Source organism: Bubalus bubalis, chromosome 17, assembly GCF_019923935.1.
Source record: "Bubalus bubalis isolate 160015118507 breed Murrah chromosome 17, NDDB_SH_1, whole genome shotgun sequence".
In the NCBI taxonomy this organism is placed as follows: Eukaryota; Metazoa; Chordata; class Mammalia; order Artiodactyla; family Bovidae; genus Bubalus; species Bubalus bubalis.
In genome coordinates, this window is record NC_059173.1 from 60,354,296 (window position 1) to 60,376,101 (window position 21,806).

General features: G+C 42.6%; 1 protein-coding gene across 16 annotated transcripts in view; it reads right to left on the bottom strand.

The window, feature by feature from the left end:
• The window catches only part of SLC10A7 (solute carrier family 10 member 7), a 302,433-nt gene that overhangs the window by 46,827 nt on the left and 233,800 nt on the right, over nt 1-21,806 (bottom strand). For 10 of the 16 annotated variants that reach the window (XM_025268133.3, XM_025268132.3, XM_006065710.4 and 7 more), the window contains one exon: nt 8,358-8,441. The exons of 3 other annotated variants lie outside the window; for them this stretch is intronic. In XM_025268133.3, coding sequence (XP_025123918.1) covers nt 8,358-8,441 — 84 coding nt within the window. Of the gene's footprint in view, nt 1-1,611; nt 6,349-8,357; nt 8,442-12,632; nt 13,702-21,806 lie in introns of those variants that run through there. 3 more of the 16 variants (XM_044930484.2, XM_044930493.2, XM_044930490.2) reach the window with 3 other exon arrangements.

Genomic DNA, 21,806 nt, shown 5'->3' on the forward strand with positions numbered 1-21,806 from the left:
CAATGCACCAGAAGTTTTTAATTAAATTATAACTCATGCTTGAAAAGCAAAAGTGCATGTGTTGTGGGAGTTTAAATAATTCAGATGCTGAATATCTAGAGTTTTTGTGAATCCAAAGACAAACGCCATTTGCATGCTTTTAGAATTCTAGAATTAACACTTAAAAATGAATAAACCTGTCCTAACTTTCCTACAAAAGGGTGAGTGAAACATGAAGTTATATGGCAATCCCCTCATATTTTAAAATCAAATCAGATATTTCAACTCAGGACAGCCTGAACACTGGTGATAACTTTAAGTTTGGATCTAAAAGTGAGCCACTCTATTTAAAACCTTTGGCTTTTGAAAGAAGCTGAACAAACCCGATAATGAGGACTAGAGTTGAGACACATTAAGTTCTGAGTCACTCATTATCCTGCATAATTGAACATGAGATTTCACAACAGGCTGAATTACCATGATCCATTAGCAATAATGAGGTCAGGGAACTTCTGACAAGGCTGATGGGGTTCTGTCATCTTCCACTCTGTCACTAAAAAGGCTTAATTTGCAATGAGGCATGCCTTCACAGATCCTCAAGAACAAATAAACGACTCTCCAGAGAACCTGCAGACGGACGGCTATTGGATCAATTTCCTCCCACCTCAAGGACTCAGTAGGTGAAAGAAGTGTTGAAGAAGGTGTTCTGGCAGAAAGCTGACCGGTTGGTAAGAGAAGCAGGGGCAGCACCTTGAAGGGTGGGTGGGACCGGAGGAGAAAGAGGGCTTTATATAGAAATGTCTGTGTTTGTGAAAGTCGCTCAGTTGTGTCCGACTCTTTGCGAACCCATGGACTATACAGTCCATGGAATTCTCCAGGCCAGAATACTGGAGTGGGTAGCCTTTCCCTTCTCCAGGGGATCTTCCCAACCCAGGGATCGAACCCAGCTCTCCCACATTGCAGGTGGATTCTTTACCATCTGAGCCACAATAGTGTTAAATATTTTTAAAAAGTACAACTTGGAATTAAAGTTATAGCTGCATTTATTAAAAAATTGCGTTTTGTTTCATAAAAGCAATTGCAAACCATAAATCACCATAGTAATTTATCTAGTGTTCATTTCTTTCTTTACAATGAAACTATAGTGAGGTATAGAGAAATAGTTCTATTATACAGCATTACAGACTGATGTATCAGAACACACATTTTGGTGCCTGAGGGACTCAGAAAAGCTATGATCAACTTTGACAGCACATTAAAAAGCAGAGACATTACTTTGCAAACGAAGGTCCATCTAGTCAAAGCTATGGTTTTTCTAGTAGTTATGTATGGATGTGAGAGTTGGACTATAAAGAAAGCTGAGCACTGAAGAACGGATGCTTTTGAACTGTGGTATTGGAGAAGACTCTTGAGAGTCCCTTGGACTGCAAGGAGATCCAACCAGTCCATCCTAAAGGAAATCAGTCCTGAATATTCACTTGAAGGACTGATGCTGAAGCTGAAATTCCAATACTGTGGTCACCTGATGCAAAGAACTGACTCATTGGAAAAGACCCTGATGCTGGGAAAGATTCAGGGCAGGAGGAGAAGGGGACGACAGAGGATGAGATGGTTGGATGGCATCACTGACTCAATGGACACGAGTTTGAGCAAGCTCTGGGAGTTGGTGATGGACAGGGAAGCCTGGCATGGTGCAGTCCATGGGGTCACAAAGAGACACAACTGAGCAACTGAACTGAACTGAACTGCGGGACTCAGATGGCCCCATGTTCACATATATTGCCATGGGGCATGTGTGCGCAGTTGTGTCTGACTCTTTGAGACCCCATGGACGATAATCCACCAGCCTCCCCTGTCCATGGGATTTCCCGGGCAAGAATACTGGAGTGGATTGCCATTTCCTTCTCCAGGCACCATGGGGGTAGCTGCTTAATGGAAGGTCACAGACGTTTCACTTAAAAGGTCATTCCATAACTTACTGTTCCTAGTAGCATTAATGCTGATAATTGCTCTAATCAATGCAACTCAACATCTTTAGGAAATAAAACATGGAAATTACATGGAGTTATTGAAATTGATAGTCTCCACTTTTGTTTTAATATATAATGGTTAAAAACACAGAAGTCCTCTCTCTGCAACAGATTATAGAATGTAGGATCCCAATTCCAAAAGTAAAAGCGTCTTCCCCCACCACCTCTGACAAAATAAACAAATAAATATGAATGAGGTGTAACTCACCAATTTAAAAACCAAGACAAACCTGTAATTGTCAATCAACTTTATAAGTTTTAATCTGACTTTAGTCAACCTAATTAGTACCTCTTTCTTCATTACAAAGTACTCAGAGTCTCATAGTATATTAGGATTCTTCTAATATGGCAAGAAACAGGGACGCCAAATTCTGCATCCTCTTCGCTAACACGCTTTTCCTCTCAGCTCTTCATGTTGGATACTGAATCTCAAAATAGAAAACCACTAGAAGGTTGGAAACTGTACAAACTCATAAGTGAAATGATAACCCTAGTTGAAAATAGATTGTTCTTTACTGTTTTTAGTGTTACAATGATATTTGTCTGTGTTTCTCTACCTTGCCAGCCTCCATAGGGCGTTTTCATCTCCTTCTAAAATTAAAATCACAAAACACCTTCTTTTGCACTGTGTAGCTAGAAAAGTGTTAAAATATTTCACAAACTACTGGGTGAAGTCGTGTTGATATGCCTCAAATACGGGCTTCGGATATAAACTCCAGGAAACCCAACTTCTCTTACACTTTTGACACAAACACTCTCCACCTGTCAAGAATTCGTGTCATTTTAAAATTCTCCAAAGCTGTTTGCCTTACACCAGTGTTTAATAACCTTATAGGAAACAAGGCTTTGCTAGAGATAGATGAATGCAACCTGATATAAACCACTCAGAATTCTCTTTTGGGGGGAAAAAAGTCAAAATGAAGTGGAAAAACGCATTCTGGTGAGGTGGCTTGTTGTAACTTTCTTCGGAATCTATACTAATTCATTTTCCCTCATAGCTCACAGAGATGCATTTGCTCAAAATTAAATGATAAATCCTCACTAACTTGCTTGCTTTTCTATGGAGATAGAAGGGGAAAAAAATCTTCCATCAGAAGCCTTTTGCTTTTATTGTCTTACCCTCTGCATTTTGATTTTCTTTGCTTTAAATTAAGCACCAGGAAAGGTTAAAATGAAACTTAAAGTTTTGAATCCTCGTATTTCTAATAAGCTGAACTGCATGCCAATTACTGCATGATCTCCAAGGTGAGCCCCTGGAAAAATAACAGTCTTGGGTGAAGAAGGTTGATATGCAGAGGTAAGTGAGAAGTATAATAGCCATCATTTTGTTTTCTTCATTTTTTTTCCAGGGCATTGTGTTGTTTTTCTTTCTATTCTATCTTTACACTTATAAATTGATTTTTGAGTGGGAATGGATGATGGCTGATTTTTCAGATTAAGTTTGAATTTAAAATTCATTTTTTTCCCAGGTAGTTTTAGATTGTTTCTTCAATTTTTTAGAAGTTTTTTTGTGTGTCTTTTATTTAAAGATTTTTTTAAGAGTTCATACAATTAAAAAAATTTATTTATTTATTTTAATTGGAGGCTAATTACTTTACAATACTGTAGTGGTTTAGGCTGCTTTCCACTTACAGTTACTACAGAATATTGACTCTATTCCCCATGTTGTACAGTACGTCCTTGAGCCCGTCTTACACCCCACAGTTTGTGCCTCCCACTCCTCAATCTCTGTACTGCTCCATCCCCCTCCCCACTGTAACCTCTTATTTGTTCTCTATATCCTGAGTCTGCCTTTTTTTTTTTTAATCTTCAATTTTTAATCCTCTATTCCACTGAATATACATATTTTCAGAAAGTGATTTGTTTCTTCATTAATGTTCTTTTGAAATGTACAGTCAGGGATGCGACATCAAACCAATTATGTAACGTTTATTAAATATTGAGTAGATTCAAACTAATATTACACTTTTTTTAAACAAAAGTGGAAACAGTAATAATAAATGGATTATTTATTTTAAATAGAAGCACCCATCTATTTAAAAGAAGCACCCATCATCGACTTCACTCTCTGAAATTCTTTCCCTCTACTAACATTTACTTCCATTCTCAGGAACAAGGTTACGCAGATTCTATCCTGCTCGGGTTATAGCTGAAAACAAAGGAACCTGAGAGCCCAAACGGCTTGCATCAAATGCTCAAAAGCCAGTCACATGGATTATTAGAACTCTCACCTCTCTCTCTTGAGTGAACAATAGCATAGGGGTTCAAGGTATAGACTTTGGAGCTTCTTACTTTGTGATCTTGGGCAAATTCCTTAACTTCCCTGTGCCGCATCTCTAAAATGCATAGACTAGTAATTGTAGCGAGGACTAAGTGATTAAATAAATATAAAATGCTTTAGAACCGGGGAATGTACGTGGTAAATAAGAACTATTCTTATTCCCAAGTCCCAGTTTGCTGATGTTTCTATCACAACACTCTTTACCTATATACCCCATTGCATGATGTATTAATAAAAGACACTCTTCTCCCAGAGCGATTCAAGTGAAGCGATGAAAACCGAATATAATTTTATAAGTGCAAAATTTTACTAGCATTAATGACATTAACTGCAGCTTCAGCTGGAGATTATTTAACATGAAAAGTCAATCTCAAACTGAGAAACAAAGCATGAACGAGGGACTAGAAAATGCATTAGTGATAAATAATATGCTTTTTTACTATTAACTTATCGACGTGGGGTTTAGTGTGCTGTTTTAAAATAATATTTTTCAAAGGTAGTGGAAATTCTATTTCATTAACATTGATTCATAAATCTCTCAAATCTAATGCATAAAATAAGCATTTGTCATAGGCAGTTAGATACATTGAAGGCTTTATCAGAAAAGAAGAAACATTACAATAACACACACTTAATTTCTTTCTAGAACTGATGGAAGCAAGCAATCTCCCAACTATCTATGGAAAGACTAATCTTATCTCACACACGGCATCTCCGAGCTGGAAGATATTAAACTCTTAGCTCTATAAACGAGGTAAGTGAGACCTAGAAAGCATGTGTATAGCCAGGCAGTGGCAAAGACCAAACTAGACCACACGCGTCAGCGTGTCAGACTGTGCATCGGCGTGTCACATGTCAGACTGCCTGTGACTGATGTGTCAGTCATTCAATAATGATTTCAGTCCAAAAGAAGTACTGTCTGGAGCAAACACATACACTCAAAAAGCAAATAGAGTCCACTCTAAGAAATGTAAATAAGAAACGGAATGATAAAAGTTTAATCATCATTAAAAAATTAAGGAAAATATTTTCAACTCACCCTTCCTGGTCTTTTTCTTCTCTTTCTAGTTCCCAACATTTATTTAACAGGTAATAATAAAATCTCATTTAAAATGCATATAAAAATCTATGGAAATGTTTACTTTAATATATGGCAACTCTGGTTATAATTGAGAAATGAGGCTGCATTGCCAGGAACCTAGTTCCTCTGAAGTAGGACACTGAGCACTTCTGATGAGGCCCTCAAAGACCATATCTCAAAGGTTAGGTTGGTCAGTGAGCAAATGAACAGAGAGATTAAACAGCAGGCAAGGTCCCTGGTCTCATGGAGCTCACGTTTGAGGAAATAAATAAAAAGCAAAAATGACAAATAAACAAGAAGCAGATAATGATCCATACCAAACAGAGGTTCAAACTGGATAATACGCTAGGGACTGAATGGGTTAGCCTGTGGAGGAAGGGCCTTTCTGAGGAGGTGACAGGTAGGAAGGTGTCCCAAACAGAGGGACAGGCAGGACAGAGGCTGACAGGTTTCAGAAACGGAAGCAAAGTCAGTGAGACCCAAGGGTAATGGCAAATGGGAGAGTGTCAGGGGAAGTAAAAGGGATTTGAAAATAGAGGATAGGGTAAAATGATCTCATAAGGAAGCAGAGCAGGATGTCTGGGAAGTGCTGAATGACATTTTAAATGTGGGGTCATGAATTTAAAACAAGATGGGAACCAATGATATATTTCTCTCTAGCAAAGCTGGCTGTTGTTCAGTTGCTCAGTCATGTCCAACTCTTTGTGACCCCATGGACTGCAGCACGCCAGGCTTCCCTGTCCTTCACTATCTCCTGGATTTGCTCAAACGCATGTCCATTGAGTCGGTGATGCTTGGGAAATGCCATTGTCAGAGGAGCCTAGTGGGCCACAGCCCATGGAATGCAAAAGAGTCCCAGAGAGTTGGACAGGACTGAGTGAAGCCAGAGATCTTGGGAAAATGGCTGGCGGGGCTACTGAGAGGATAAATTCAAAGTTTTCTTCAGCCAAGGTTTTAATACAGTGAACATCCGATTCCTGAAAGGAAGTGAAAGCGAAAGTCACTCAGTTGTGTCCAACTCTTTGCAAGCCCACAGTCCACGGAATTCTCCAGGCCAGAATACTGGAGTGGGTAGCCTTTCCTTTCTCCAGCGGATCTTCCCAACCCAGGGATCGAACCCAGCCCTCCTACACTGCGGGCGGATTCTTCACCAGCTGAGTGTGCTACTAAATACACTTATGCTAGAGCCTCTGCTTCTGGGAAGCTCACGGGTGCTACCTTACTGTTGCTCCTAATACATATGATGAGTCAAGTACGATGGGAGAACCGGAATTTAATCTAGGGCCGGGGTGTCAGAGCGCTTCAGAGGACACCTCTGTCCTGAGTCTTTAGGGGTGAGCAGGAGTTTTCTGGCAGAAAGGAAGGAAACAAGGAGGTAAAGGCATGGAGCAGAGAAGGGGCACACCTCGGGGCAGAAGAGAAGCTGTGAAGCAGATGGTGGAGGCGGATGTGAAGGACACTGACAAGCGGGCTGGGGTCAGAGAGGAGGGCTTCGTGGGCCACTCGAGGAGCAGGTGACAGGGAGCTGCACGGGCAGTTTCTGGGAGAGGAATAACAGAACATGGCTTGTTTTTAGGACTACCCTGGAGACAGTGAAGACACTGGCTGGAGATAGGAAGAGATTCCCAGCGCAGAGAGTGGTCTGACTGACAGAACCAGCTGCTGCTAAGACAGCAGACTCAGGCCAGGGTAGACCTCTCCCGGGCGAGGCGGCAGGTGGGAGTGGGAGGCAGCATGTGACGACTGCTCTTTGCAAGAGGAGAAAAACCGGGCACTCATGTCTCGGGGAGGACCTCTCTGAGGGGTGGGTCCGGCCTGAGATCCCACTGGGGCAGCACCACAGACAACCCCTCCCTCATTGCACTTGTCTCGGGCTCCCTGCTGTTGATCCCAAGGGTTCCCCCCATTCAACTTCCTGCATGGAAACCTTGGTCTCAGACTTGATTTCCCGGAGAACCTAAGACAGCAGGTCAAGACTACATGTCTATACATGCACCGTTTTTAAACAGCTAATGCCTCAAAGAATTACTTCCTGTTTCATATCCACAGGGAATTTGAAAATGATGATGAAACTATAGAACACTTACCTGTATCAGGCTGCATGAGGGAAAAAAACTTAAGATGCATCGTATTTCGTGTGACCTTCACAATAACCCTTTAAGATAGGTACCGTTATTATATAATTTAATAAATTATGAACCTGGAGCTAAGGAGAGTAAATGACTTGCCCAAGGTCACACAGCAAATAAAAGGCAGGACTAAGAACCAGAGTCTAGTTGCTCTTAACCCAAGGTCTGGGCTCTTCACCATTCTAATGTACTATTTTGCTAAGACTCACTAGCTTTAGCAGTACATTAAATTCTGTATGCTGTTACCATGGCTACCTAGGATTAAAACAACAACCTTGTTTTTAAATTTGTATGCTCATAATTGAATTATATACTCATTATCAACCTGTTAGAAGAAGTTAGGAATTTCTTCTATGAGTCTAATTCAGTTAGAATAATAAAGGAAACTACATTTTCTAAGATCGAATTTAAAGAGCTAATAGAATTAAATGTTTGTTTTATCAATTACAGCATCACAAGCATGATCACTGCTATCAGAGAAGGCTAAGAAGGTGGTCAAATGCAGGTGCCTGTTCCGCAAATGGTCCTAAATGCTGACACCTTATTGGAAATCAAGGTAATGATTTACTAGATGTTTTCAAGCTAGCAACATAGCTACAATAAGGGATGATAAATTAAAAAATCAAGACTGTATGCAGGTGTCCCTATATACAGTTATCTGCAAAGCAGACTGATGTTCATTAAAAAAATAAAAAGATAGGACTATCGTGATTGAGGAAACTTGTGTTTCACAGTCTTAGATTTTTATTTAACCATCTCTTCCCCTGACTAGCTTTTCTCTCAACTGTCCTGACACTACATAAGAATTCACAATTTGATCTATAAAGAAAAAGAGCAGAGAGAACTGGAGACCTTACCTGTCCAAGAATGAGGGGAACCACAACAGTCATAAAAAGCTGAGAAAAAATAGACGTAAAAGGCACAGAAGACGATGAGCCAAGCTGCAAAACAAGAATATAAGAGGAGCTAGAATTACTTTCAGTCAGTTATCAAGAATGCTGTTCATTAGTGTAATAAATGAGTTCTCTCACACGCACCAAAAACTTGATAGCTATAGACAAAAAGCAAGTGAAGTTACTTTTATTTTTGAAATTTAGCACAAGATAAACTGAGTAGCTTAATAATAATTTTGTACTGTGAGACTAAGATTGAAGAAAAATAACTACTGTTTCACAATTAACTTATATGGTTTATTACGTGTCTGACTCTTTGCAACCCTATGGACTGTAACCTGCCAGTCTCCTCTGTCCATGGGATTCCCCAGGCAAGAATACTGGAGTGGGTTGCCATGCCCTCCTCCAGGGCATCTTTCCCACCCAAGGATTGAACTCTTACATCTCCTGCTTTGGCAGGTAGATTCTTTACCACCAGCGCCACCTGGGAAGCCCTGTTATTAAATACATTACTGATTGTAAAGTCATTCTGTGTCTACACTGTCTATATTCACATGGCATGATATTTCATCTGTACTCCTTGGAAGGAAAGTTATGACCAACCTAGATAGCATATTCAAAAGCAGAGACATTACTTTGCCAACAAAGGTTCGTCTAGTCAAGGCTATGGTTTTTCCAGTGGTCATGTATGGATGTGAGAGTTGGACTGTGAAGAAGGCTGAGAGCCGAAGAATTGATGCTTTTGAACTGTGGTGTTGGAGAAGACTCTTGAGAGTCCCTTGGACTGCAAGGAGATCCAGCCAGTCCATTCTGAAGGAGATCAGCCCTGGGATTTCTTTGGAAGGAATGATGCTAAAGCTGAAACTCCAGTACTTTGGCCACCTGATGCGAAGAGTTGACTCACTGGAAAAGACTCTGATGCTGGGAGGGATTGGGGGCAGGAGGAGAAGGGGATGACAGAGGATGAGATGGCTGGATGGCATCGCTGACTTGATGGACGTGAGTCTGGGTGAACTCCGGGAGTTGGTGATGGACAGGGAGGCCTGGCGTGCTGCGATTCATGGGGTCGCAAAGAGTTGGACACGACTGAGTGACTGAACTAAACTGAAACGAAACTGAACTGAATCAAAGTTTATGTGATTTCTATTTTACCCATCTGCAGATACCTAAGCCAAATAAGTATGTCTCATTATTTTATTATCAAGATAACATTTTTATTTATGTAAATGAAATAGTTTGTAACTCCCCTGATCCTCCAAAACAAAGGCAATGAATCTCATATCCTTAAACATTTATTCTTACACAAAACCTTGGAAATGGGAAATCCTGAAACAACTTATTTTTCAACTTAAAATTTCAATGTACTGCTCCTAAATTGGTGTGCCTGATCATTGTTCATAATTCTTGTTTTGACTCCATCCTCGTTTTCTGGTTCTTGCTTTGCTAATGACTGAAGTCTCAGCTTCATAAACATGTTAACTGCCAGACCACAAGGCAGCGTTTCTCTGTGAACACAGGCACACGCTCGCATTAACCTCTACTGCCAAGAATTGCTGCCTTCCTATTAACTTTCTTTTTTTAAAAAAAGTCTTTATTGAACCTGTTCCAATACTGCTTCTGTTTTACATCTTGGTTTTTTGGCCCCAAGGCATTTGAGAGCTTAGCTCCCTGATCAGGGATTGAACATGCACCCTGCATTAGAAGAGCAGGGTCTTAACCACTGGACTGACAGGGAAGTCCACCTGCTAACTTTCTCATATTTTTTCAAACCTGCTTTCTGACAAATAGTAGCTGTTTCATGGATGTTCATCTCTTTCATGAGTCCCTTCTGCAACATCTCCCGGGCCCTTGGAATTTTCTTTCACCTTCCTCTGCAGACCAAACCTCAATTTTCATATTTATCTAAGTTTAACTAACCTCGGAAATATCTTTTGGAAAACAATTTTTGTGACAGATGTGGAGGCAGTGATGACGGAGGAAAGAGAATGTTAAATAACAGAACAAATGTTTAGCTAAGTGAAGTCAATAGCTCAGAATGAAGTTACCTGGGACCAGTGTTTTCACTGATTTCTGCGTGAACCAGCCTACCAAGGTCTTTTCTACACCCTGGTTGGTGCATTTTATGCCTCTGCCCCCCTATCCTTGGCCCCAGTCTATATGCACTCTAGAGACCAAGAATATATGCTTTGTCCCCCGGCGGCCTGCATTCACTTAATACTGCCTCCAACATTCACCACTGGCTGTCAGCTTAACTTACAAAAAGTGTAGCCTCCAGCCTTTTCCTCCAGAACCAATATAAACTAAAAAAAAAAGCAACCAGAGAAAGTGAAACTGGTGAAGATCACAAAGGATTTGTGGTGTGTTAAATGTTATTGAACTCATGTCTCCTTTGGCTCCTGCGTTGCAGGTGGATTCCTTAACACTAGGGCCACCTGGGAAGCCCCAAATGTTACACAGCTGTTAGATGTTTCTTTTTAGGCAAAGCCAAAGTATTAAAAGCTACTGACTCCACCCTATTTTAAAGCAACTATGTCCTTGAAGTGCAAGGTACGTAACAAATATATATTCTCTCCACAAATATTAACCCTAAGGATGCTCCGAGGGCAAGGATTAAAATAAGGAAAAATATATTTTACAAAGAAATTGAGGCACTGGATAAATAGAAAAATAAATTTTAAAGAACAAAGTTTTTAAGTTCAAAGACGTTCAGCTCAATCAATGCTTTATCCAGAGGGTTCACAATCTTTGAAGATAGGCAGTGGGGTAGAGGGTGATAACCTGCAAGTAAAAAGTCTCCATTCTTGCCTGGAATCTCATGGGTGATCTCTCTGTTCCTCTTTCTAGTGCAACTTTATTAAGTTATGTAATGTATTTTTAAAATGTTTTCATGAATAATCATATGAAGTTGTATTCCCTCTGTCAGCCCAGTGCTTATCCCAGGAACTGGCACAGTGAATATGTTTGCAGAAGCAAAAACCCATGCAGAACGAACAGATGAAGTAGTCTGTAAACACGGGGTACTAAAAAGGGACAAACCCTTATTCAAAATCACATCCCCCACACGAACAAAACTAAAGTACATCTAAAAACTCATTATCCTGCAGCATTACAAAATCAGTCGGTATTATTATTTTTTTCACTTCTTATCATTAGTAATACAATGAATCCTAGTGTGCATCTAGTAACTAAGGGCATCTATTCATGACAAGAACCAAGGAAAGAGAGGATCAGCTCACGCAGGCGTGCACATACACAGCAATGATCATGGCGGTCTGTCCTCGATTCTCCTCCACCCTGTCCTTAGCTCCTCAATGCTGCTGTGGAGAGAAGACCTAAAATTGACAGGATCCCTGAAAGCGACTTGTAGTCCCGTTCACTCTTTTTAAAGATTGAAAACTGAGGTCCAGAGAGAAAGTGAAGTCGCTCAGTCATGTTTGACTCTTTGCGACCCCATGGACTGTAGCCCCCCAGGCTCCTCCGTCCATGGGATTCTCCAGGCAAGAGTACTGAGAAGTCACTTCTAATTAACACTTCTAATACCTGCATTATGATGTGAGATTGGCAGTGCTTCTCAAACACATGCAAGCGACTCCAGCCAAATCTGCTCTGTGACAGCAGCCAGATCCACACTGGGAGGGCTTGTTAGTTTAACCATAAAGCATTACTGCAGAGCAGCAAAAGATCAAATGAAGAGAAAAGTTAAAAGCTGATTTCATGTACTGAGTCCATTTGAGGGGCCGTTCTTTTTAATCCCAATTCAATCTAAAAGGGAAGTAGAGGAAAACCGATTTCACCTTAGGTGTTGAAGAATATTGTGTGTGTTATTCTCTAGCTCTATCACGTGATAGACCACCTGAATGTTCAGTGTTTGGAAGCCTCTAGTTTCCGGAAGACAGTGGGAAAGGCTTTGGGGTGAGGGGGAGGGTGGGAGGTTGTCCACGATCCCCAAGGTCCCTTTGTCCTCAAAAACACCCTTGATCTCTGATCCACTTGGTTAGGAACATAGGTTAGAGCAGCCCTCCTCTGGGGCCTTGTCAGATCAGAGGCTAGAGCAAGCTAGCCAGGGATGTAATTAACAGGGTATATGAAACCAGACGAAGTTCGGTGGGGATGCTGGGCAGGAAATCCCGCAGGGTGGCTCCCTTTAGAAGTGGCTCTGACAGGAAGGAAACCTCAGTCCTGGGGTCTACCTTGGCATAAGTCCTTTCTTTTGAATCGGCCACCAGACCTGTCGCTGTGGTCAGTGTGAAGGTGCAGCGGTCCCCGTGGGGAAGCTCTGGGGCTATGAAGTACGCCCTGGCAGCCAGAAGAAAGAGTGGGCACCTGCATTTGAGAGCAACACCAGGAAACTACAAGACCCAATCATTTTACATGCAGAGTCGATTTTAACTAAAGCAGAAGGAAATACGTTGTCTGGGCTAGCTGGTCTTCACATTTTAATGAGGAAACCTCATGTGGTTTCTATTTCAGAGACCAATGTGTTTATAAGAAGCATCAATAATTTGCACGTTTGGATAAGGGCTCGGGATAAGCTGGGGCCAAGCAAGTGTTCTCGGCTTTGCTGAGCCACCTGGCAGGCTTAAAGTTCCTACGTCTCACATTGCCAACGTGTGCTTTAAAATACCGCGTGTGAAATAAACAACCCGGGCATTGGCTAATTTCTTTCAGGACTATAGTTTTTTTTAAAACAGGGAACTCACAATTAGCTTTATTTGTTTTAACATCATGCTGCAAAGAAACATTTCAGTGAAAATGAAATATGTAGGAATTTAAGACCTTCGTGTTCAATCCTTCAAATAGTTACTGGTGCTTCCTGTGAACCAGAGGCATGTTCTAGGTCCAGGGGCTCCAACAGTGAACAAAAGACCAAACCCATCCTCTCTCCAGGAGCTGCTCTTTCAAAGCTGAGGTCTGTATGTGGATCCACACACACTCCTTTCTATAGGATATCTTCCCCTCACTTACAACTGGAGAAGTTCTAGTCTTTTTTCTAAAAATTATTTCAAGCATGACTTCTTTGGAAGTTATTTGCAAACCCTCCTCCCCAAATGCAGACGTGGCTCCTCGTTCTTCAGGGGCTCTGTGTTGCCAGTGTATTGCTCAGAATCCTTGGTTGGTCTTGTTTACACATCTCCTCTCCCAGTAGACCATGTGTTCCTGAAGGTCAGAGATGGGGTCTTTTTCATGTTTATATTCTAGGTGCCCAGCAGTGTGACTACTTCTTACATCTAGGGTGGTGGTTTTCAAATGTTAACACACCAGATTCCTTAGCCTCACCTACCAGTTCAGAGTTTCCAATTCAGCAGACCTGGGGGAAGGATGAAAGGAGGGTGGTGAGAACTTTTCTAACCAGCCCCCCCGGTGCTGCTGCGGAGCTGGGGTTCACAGGTGAGAACCACCACAAGTTAGTACAGCACATACTGCGTGCTATGCGCTCAGTCGTGCCAGGCTCTCTGAGATCCCACAGTTGTAGCTTGCCAGCCTCTTCTGTCCGTGGGATTCTCCAGGCAAGAATACTGGAGTGGGTATAGACCATAGCCTGCCAGGGCTCCTCTGTCTGTGGGATTCTCCTAGCAAGAACACTGGAGTGGGTTGCCATGCCCTCCTCCATGGGGTCTCCTGACCCAGGGATGGAACTTGCATCTCCTGCATTGGCAGGCAGATTTTTTTTTTTTTTTTTAACCACTGAGCCACCTGGGATGCCACATTGACTGTGCATGGCTCTGAAGCTTAGTGTTGAATGACTTAATACAGCGACCCTTGAGGTGGGTCTCATTAGTACCCCCATTTTCACAAGAGGAAACTGGGGCAGGACAGTCCAACGGCTCGGTCACCATATCTCCAAAGTGGCAGAGCAGCGATCTCAACCGAGAAGGCTGGCTCCACAGCCTCACACTTAATCCTTAGCTTCTACAGCACAATACTTTGGCCACCTGATGCGAAGACCTGTCTCATTTGAAAAGACCCTGATGCTAAAAGATTGAGGCGGGAGGAGAAGGGGACGACAGAGGATGAGATGGTTGGATGGCATCACTGACTCAATGGACATGAGTTTGAGTGAACTCCAGGAGTTGGTGACGGACAGGGAGGCCTGGTGTGCTGCAGTCCACGGAGTCACAAAGAGTCGGACACAACTGAGCAACTGAACTGAACTGAATGACCGAAGAACAGAGCAGTGAGGTGGGAGGGGACAAGAATGGAGACCAAAGTTGGGCTCCCCTTGTCCATGTGAGAGAAAGAAGGGTGTGAGTGAGTGTGTGTGTGTGTGTGTGTGTGTGTGTGTGTGTTAGGGGGCTTCATGGAGAGGGACATAGGCAGAAGCAAGAAGAGGGAGGGAAAAAAGATAAAGGGGGGGTGGCAGGAATCTTGATAAGCAGTGGATGCCCGTGCAGCCTTTCTCAACTAGGTTTCTGGATTTGAACCAGAGGACTCAGAAAATTATTTGAGTGACTTTTTATTAACTCTCTCAAGGATGGTACATGATTAGTACTGAGGTATATGTATCAGTCCCTTGGACTGCAAGGAGATCCAACCAGTCCATTCTGAAGGAGATCAGCCTTTGGAAGGAGATTTCTTTGGAAGGAATGATGCTAAAGCTGAAACTCCAGTACTTTGGCCACCTCATGCGAAGAGTTGACTCATTGGAAAAGACTCTGATGCTGGGAGGGATTGGGGGCAGGAGGAGGAGAAGGGGATGACAGAGGATGAGATAGCTGGATGGCATCACTGACTCGATGGACGTGAGTCTGAGTGAACTCCGGGAGTTGGTGATGGACAGGGAGGCCTGGCGTGCTGTGATTCATGGGGTCGCAAAGAGTCGGACACGACTGAGCGACTGATCTGATCTGATCTCATATATATCAGAAAGAAGTTAATCCAGGGACTTCCCCGGTAGTCCAGCAGCTAAGACTCTGAGCTCCCAGTGTAGGGGTCCCAGGTTCAATCCCTGCTCAGGAAACTAGATCCCACGGGCCACAGCTAAGAGCCTATGTGCCACAATGAAGATCAAATATCCTGTGTGCTTAAACAAAGACCCAGTGCAGCCAAATAAATAAATAAGTTTTTTTTTTTTTTTTTTTTTAAAAAAAAGAGAGAGAAGGAAGAAGCTAATCAGGTACATACAAGGGCTACTTTAGGGCATTAGCATTTAATTTTCTAACCTGGCAGAGGAAGGCTGAGTCGAATGAAGCAAGATTGGCTGCTGTCAATCCATTAAACTTAGAAACTGATTTGGAAAGAATCTGGATGGACCAGTCAGTGAAATTTTATGGGGCCCGACTAACCAGACTCAGAAAGACAAATAAGTTCTTGATGAAGAGACGCCGGCTGTCTGTAAAATCATAGTTATCAACCTACAGTTAGAAAACAGATGGTGCGTTTAAATCACTCCTGTAAGTGAGCTGACCTGTAAATTGTCATTAACGCACCAGGCCCTCACTTGCTCTGCTGTGTAATCAGCCTTTTATCTCCTACCAGGGAAATCCATTAGCCACAGGCACTGCGACTATTTGTGTCTCCTCTCAGCTATTAAAACATTATTGTATTAAATAATTCACCCCTGATGACTGGTCTTTGCTCTCATGAGTGCCACATTCAGAGAAAAAGAAGAATAGATATTTACAGTTCAGACTGTAGGGGAAGGAATGCTCAACCTCTTCCATGAGGAAATCAGGAAGAAGGCACTGCAGACCGACAGAGGGCAATGGGTTCCCTTCCTGCCCAGTTCTGGTCCCTCCCCGGCACCCCCACCACCCAAGCCCAGCCCCAAGGGACAGAAAGAGGAGGAGGCCTGCTTACCAGTGGGTCCCCATCTTTTGTTACTTTTTTTGATATGGACCATTTTTAAAGTTTTCATTGAATTTGTTACAATATTGCTTCTGATTTATGTTTTGGTTTGTTGACCACCAGGCATGTAGGATCTCAGCTCCCCAACCAAGGATTGAACCCACACCCACTTCATTGGAAGCACTGATTCTTAACCACTGGACCACCAGGGAAGTCCCCGGATCTGACTCTTGTACCCACACACAGACATGCTCATAGACACTGTCCCCTTCCCGTCACAAAGACAAGGCATGCACACAGGAGACCAGAGAGAGTCCCCGGCTTCCATTCCCCGAGCTTTCTAGATTCCCGTCTTTCCCTAAAACTACAGTCCAGCCTTCTTTCATTCCTGCTGCCCCTAATCTTGCAGGGATACATGCAAACTGCACTGATAACTTACTCAAAATCAGTGGCTGAAATGTATAACAGCTGACAGGCTCAACGGAAAATGACTATCATTTTTATCAAAGTTAAGAATATGGTTGTTAAAAAGCTGTACTGATTCAGCTGCATTTATCAAACTAAAGATGGGTTATGGGCACGGAAGATGTATAGTTTGTGGAGGAAATGATCCTTTTTATATCTAGATGCACGGTCTTTTTCCTTTCCTGAGCAACAAAGAAAAAAACAGGCTTTAAATGATTTTTTTTTTAAGATAAAAAATAGGTAAAACATTTCTTTGGGTTATATGCTAATTTAAAACATAAGATCAAAAGATTATCTTCCAATAATTGATAGAAACTACATACAACTGTAGGTTCTGGTTATTCAAACCACATAGAAATTGTAGTGAAATGTGCCCCCCAGTAAACTGTAAATCAGCTTTTCATTGTCCACAGAGGAAAGCTGTGGGGAGATGGGCTTCCAGGACTGTGTAGATCACAACAAACCAGAAAATTCTTCAAGAGATGGGAATACCAGACCACCTGACCTGCCTCCTGAGAAATCTGCATGCAGGTCAAGAAGCAACAGTTAGAATTGGACATCGAACAACAGACTGGTTCCAAATCAGGAAAGGAGTACGTCAAGGCTGTATATTGTCACTCTGCTTATTTAACTTATATGCAGAGTACATCATGCGAAATGCCAGGCTGGATGAAGCACAGCTGGAATCAAGATTGCCAGGAGAAATATCAATAACCTCAGATATGCAGATGACACCACCGTTATGGTAGAAAGTGAAGAGGAACTAAAAAGCCTCTTGATGAAAGTGAAAGAGGAGAGTGAAAAAGCTGGCTTAACACTCAACATTCAAAAAACTAAGATCATGGCATCTGGTCCCATCACTTCATGGCAAATAGATGGGGAAACAATGGAAACTGCGACAGACTTTCTTTTCTTGGATTCCAAAATCACTGCAGATGGTAACTGCAGTCATGAAATTAAAAGACGCTTGCTCCTTGAAGAAGAAAAGCTATGACCAACGTAGACAGCATATTAAAAAGCAGAGACATTACTTTGCCAACAAAGGTCTGTCTAATCAAAGCTATGGTTTTTCCAGTTGTCATGTATAGATGTGAAAGTTGGACTATAAAGAAAGCTGAGTGCTGAAGAATTGATGCTTTTGAACTGTGGTGTTGGAGAAGACTGTCGAGAGTCCCTTGGACTGCAAGGAGATCCAACCAGTCCATCCTAAAGGAAATTAGTCCTGAATATTTATTGGAAGGACTGATATTGAAGCTGAAACTCCAATACTGTGGCTACCTGATGCAAAGAACTGACTCATTGGAAAATACCCTGATGCTGGGAAAGATTGAGGGCAGGAGGAGAAGGGGACAACAGAGGATGAGATGGTTGGATGGCATCACTGACTCAATGGATGTGCGTTTGAGCAAGCTCTGGGAGTTGGTGATGGACAGGGAAGCCTGGAGTGCTGCAGTCTATGGGGGTCAAAAAGAATTGGACATGACTGAGCGAATGAACTGAACTGAACTGGTGTTCAAACCACACAGAAATTGTAGTGAAATGTCCCCCCCAGTGGACTGTAAATCGACTTTTCATTGCTCACAGAGGAAAGCTGTGGGGAGATGGGCTTCCAGGACATGGTGGGCTTCTTGAGCCCAAGTTGCTTCTTGAGCAAGGGTCCCCAAACTCTAGGATCTAATGCCTGATAATCTGAGGTGAAGCTGATATAATAATAATAGAAATAAAATGCACAATAACCATAATGTGCTTGAATCATTCCAAACCATCCCCCTTGTCCCTGGTCCATGGAAAAATTGTCTTCCATGAAACTGGTCCCTGGTGCCAAAAAGCTTGGGGGCCGCCATTCAAGAGCATTGGAAAATGACTTCTGAGGTGCTCTCCCTTCCCCATTATCTCAACAAGGTCTGGGGGAGCCCTGGGGTGAGCATCTTTTGCTTCATAAGATTCTCCCTGTGTGAAAACATCTCTTTGTGGTTTACACCCACAGTCAGAAGGTAAGGGGCTCTCAAGCTCAATGGGAGGGGATCCATCTTACTTGCTTCAGGAACAAATTAGGATAAGTGTGGAGCTACTGGGTTTATCAGAGGGTAATTTCTCTTCAAGTGCTTTATGCTTTTTTATAATTTTCTCCAGGCTTCCCTGGTGGTTCAGACTGGTGGTAAAGAATCTGCCTGCAAGGCAGGAGACTCAGGTTCGATTCCTGTGTCAGGAAGATCCTCTGGAGAAGGGAATGGTAACCCACTCCAGTACTCTTGCCTGGAGAATTCCATGGACAGAGGAGCCTGGCAGGCTAAAGTCCATAGGGTTGCAGGGTCAGACACAACTGAGCAACTAACACCCAAACACACACACACACATTTTCTTCATCACACACAAGTGACCCCTCGGAGATGTCCCCATCGTTGGGCATATACTACAAAAAATAACAGTACTGTGCATGACACTAATGACTGGATTTGTTGTTTTTGTTTACATTGATGGGGTCAAAAGTTGGGGGATTTTCTATCACAGGTGCCAATTACTAGAGAAACTAATGATGACCGGGCCTCAAAAGCTGCCACTGATGTCTCTTGCCCACGCTAACGTTGCTCCTCTGTGAACTCCTATGAAATTCAGTCTGAATCACAGAACGGTAGTTTATTTTTCCTGTCAATTTCTCCATAATCTTTATTCTTATTTACTCACATAAGGTTTAAGCTTTTTCAAGGCAATAATTATACCTTATTCTGTTTATCCTTCTTATGTTACTTAGAATATACATGTCCAGGAAGTAGTAACTGAGTGCTGATAATATGTCTTAAAACCACCTGTCTGAGACTTTCTTGGTGGTCCAGTGGTTAAGATTTTGACTTCCAATGCAGGGGGTGTGGGTTTAATCCCTCTTCATGGAGATAAGATCCCATATCCCTTGAGGCCAAAAAACCAAAACATAATACAGAAGGAACAGCATAACAAATTTAATAAAAATGGCCCACATCAAAAAAATCTTAAAAAACAATAAAATAAATAAAACCACCCGTCTCCGAGGAGGCATGTTTTGTAAGCACGACCTGGAAGGAATGCTGTCTGAAAGCGTCTTGTGTTCTCAACCAGTCATGCAGTCTCAAGAACCACAAAACCTCTTTGAACTTTTCTCATATGAGTGAGGATAATACCTGCTTCTATAGGTGCTCATGCTACTCATACGTAATTATGTAGAAAGTACTATGTGCTGTTCTATGCTTAGTTGCTCAGTCTGACTCTCTGTGACCCCATGGACTGTAGCCAGCCAGGCTCCTCTGTCCAAGGGGATTCTCCAGGCAAGAATACTGGAGTCGGTTACCATGCTCTCTTCCAGGGGATCTTCCCGACCCAGGAATTGAACCGGGGTCTCCTTCATTGCATGTGGATTCTTCACCAGCTGAGCTACCCAGGAAGCCCCACAAAGTACCATATAGCAACTAACACACAACACAACAGCTACTCAATAAAGATTTTTCTACCTCTCCCTCCGCCAGTTCAGTTCAGTTGCTCAGTCGTGTCCGACTTTTTGCGACCCCATGAATCGCAGCACGCCAGTCCATCACCAACTCCTGGAGTTCACGCAAACTCATGTCCATCAAGTCAGTGATGTCATCCAGCCATCTCATCCTCTGTCGTCCCCTTCTCCTCCTGCCTCCAATCCCTCCCAGCATCAGAGTCTTTTCCAATGAGTCAACTCTTTGCATGAGGTGGCCAAAGTACTTCTCTGGAAAAATAAGGTTTCCTATAGAGTATAGTGAGAATTCAAGCCTATTGGGTTTAAAAACTGCTGAGACAGAAAGTGACAGAAGAGACAGTCAGACTAATGGGACATACAGTCAGCCTAGAAACAGGGCGTGGTGTGCACTGTGGGATCGTGGGTACATGTTGTGTGTGTGCACACGTGTGTATATATGTCCAGTTATCACAAGCGCATTGAAATATCTGCTTGATGAGGGGCCAGATTTCTAAGAAATCAAGTCATAAGTCAAGTCATAGAAAATCAATTGATATAATAACAGAGCTGGCGGTGCTCCCATTTACTCAAGGGGAGCTTACATGCTAATGAATGGGTAAGCATGTGGGTAAATGTTTATTAAATATCCTCAGGTATTGACCTGGTGGCTCAGATAGTAAAGAACATGCCTGCAAAGCAGGAGACCCAGGTTCAATCCCTGGATAAGGAAAATCCTCTGGAGGAGAGAATAGCAACCCAATCCAGTATTGTTGCCTTGGAGAATTCCACGGACAAAGGCACCTAGGGGTCTACAGTCCATAGGATCACAAAGTGTCAGAAGCAACTGAGCAACTCTCACACACACACACACAAGGTATTGATGTGACCACCCCCCACGTGGGAATACAGTCTGATCTGTAACTCTGAGGATGTGACTTTCAGCAGAGTTTCCACTCTACACATTTCTAGAGCTCTGGATGGTCAGTTCACCTCTGCGGCTAGGGTGGAGATGAGGTCTTGATCTGCGATTCTAATGGCACAAATTCAGAGTGCTACTGACCTTTCCCTGACAAGCATGAACTTACTTAAATAAAGTGATGGTCTACAAAATCATGGGGCTTGAGATATGGCAACACCATCCCATATCTGGTCTCCTTATATCACAACTGCGTAGAATTAGACTGACGTGTTCTATAGTATGAACACAGTTATTTCTGACCTTCTTTGTGTTTTTTTTTCTTTGTTTTTACTTTAGAGGCAGGAAGACAGAAGTTTGGACATGCTTCCCTTCATTCCTCAGTCACTGAGACGAGGCTGGGAAGAAGGTATGAGGGAGCTGCTAAGGAGACTCAGGCGAACAGGAGTCCACAGAGGCAGGAGCTTCATGCTGCCTGCTGGCTGGTCCTGACCCCACAGCCTAAGCCCTCGACTCAGCACCAGGGCCTCGTCATCTTCATCACCCACAACATTATGTTTCAAGCTTTCAAAGCTCTCTCCTCCGTTCTTCTCTGTTATTTGCTGTTGAAAAAAAACTATAATCATGGCTGGTAAACATAGTGTTAGTGAAAAACCACATCAAAAGAAAGGAAAAATTTGCAAGTTTCAAGTGATGTTAGGCATACCCGAGAATCAGAACCACGCGCATGAAAAGACCCTGAAGTAGGACATCCCTTGAGAAATATTACAAGTTTCCATCTACCTCTGTC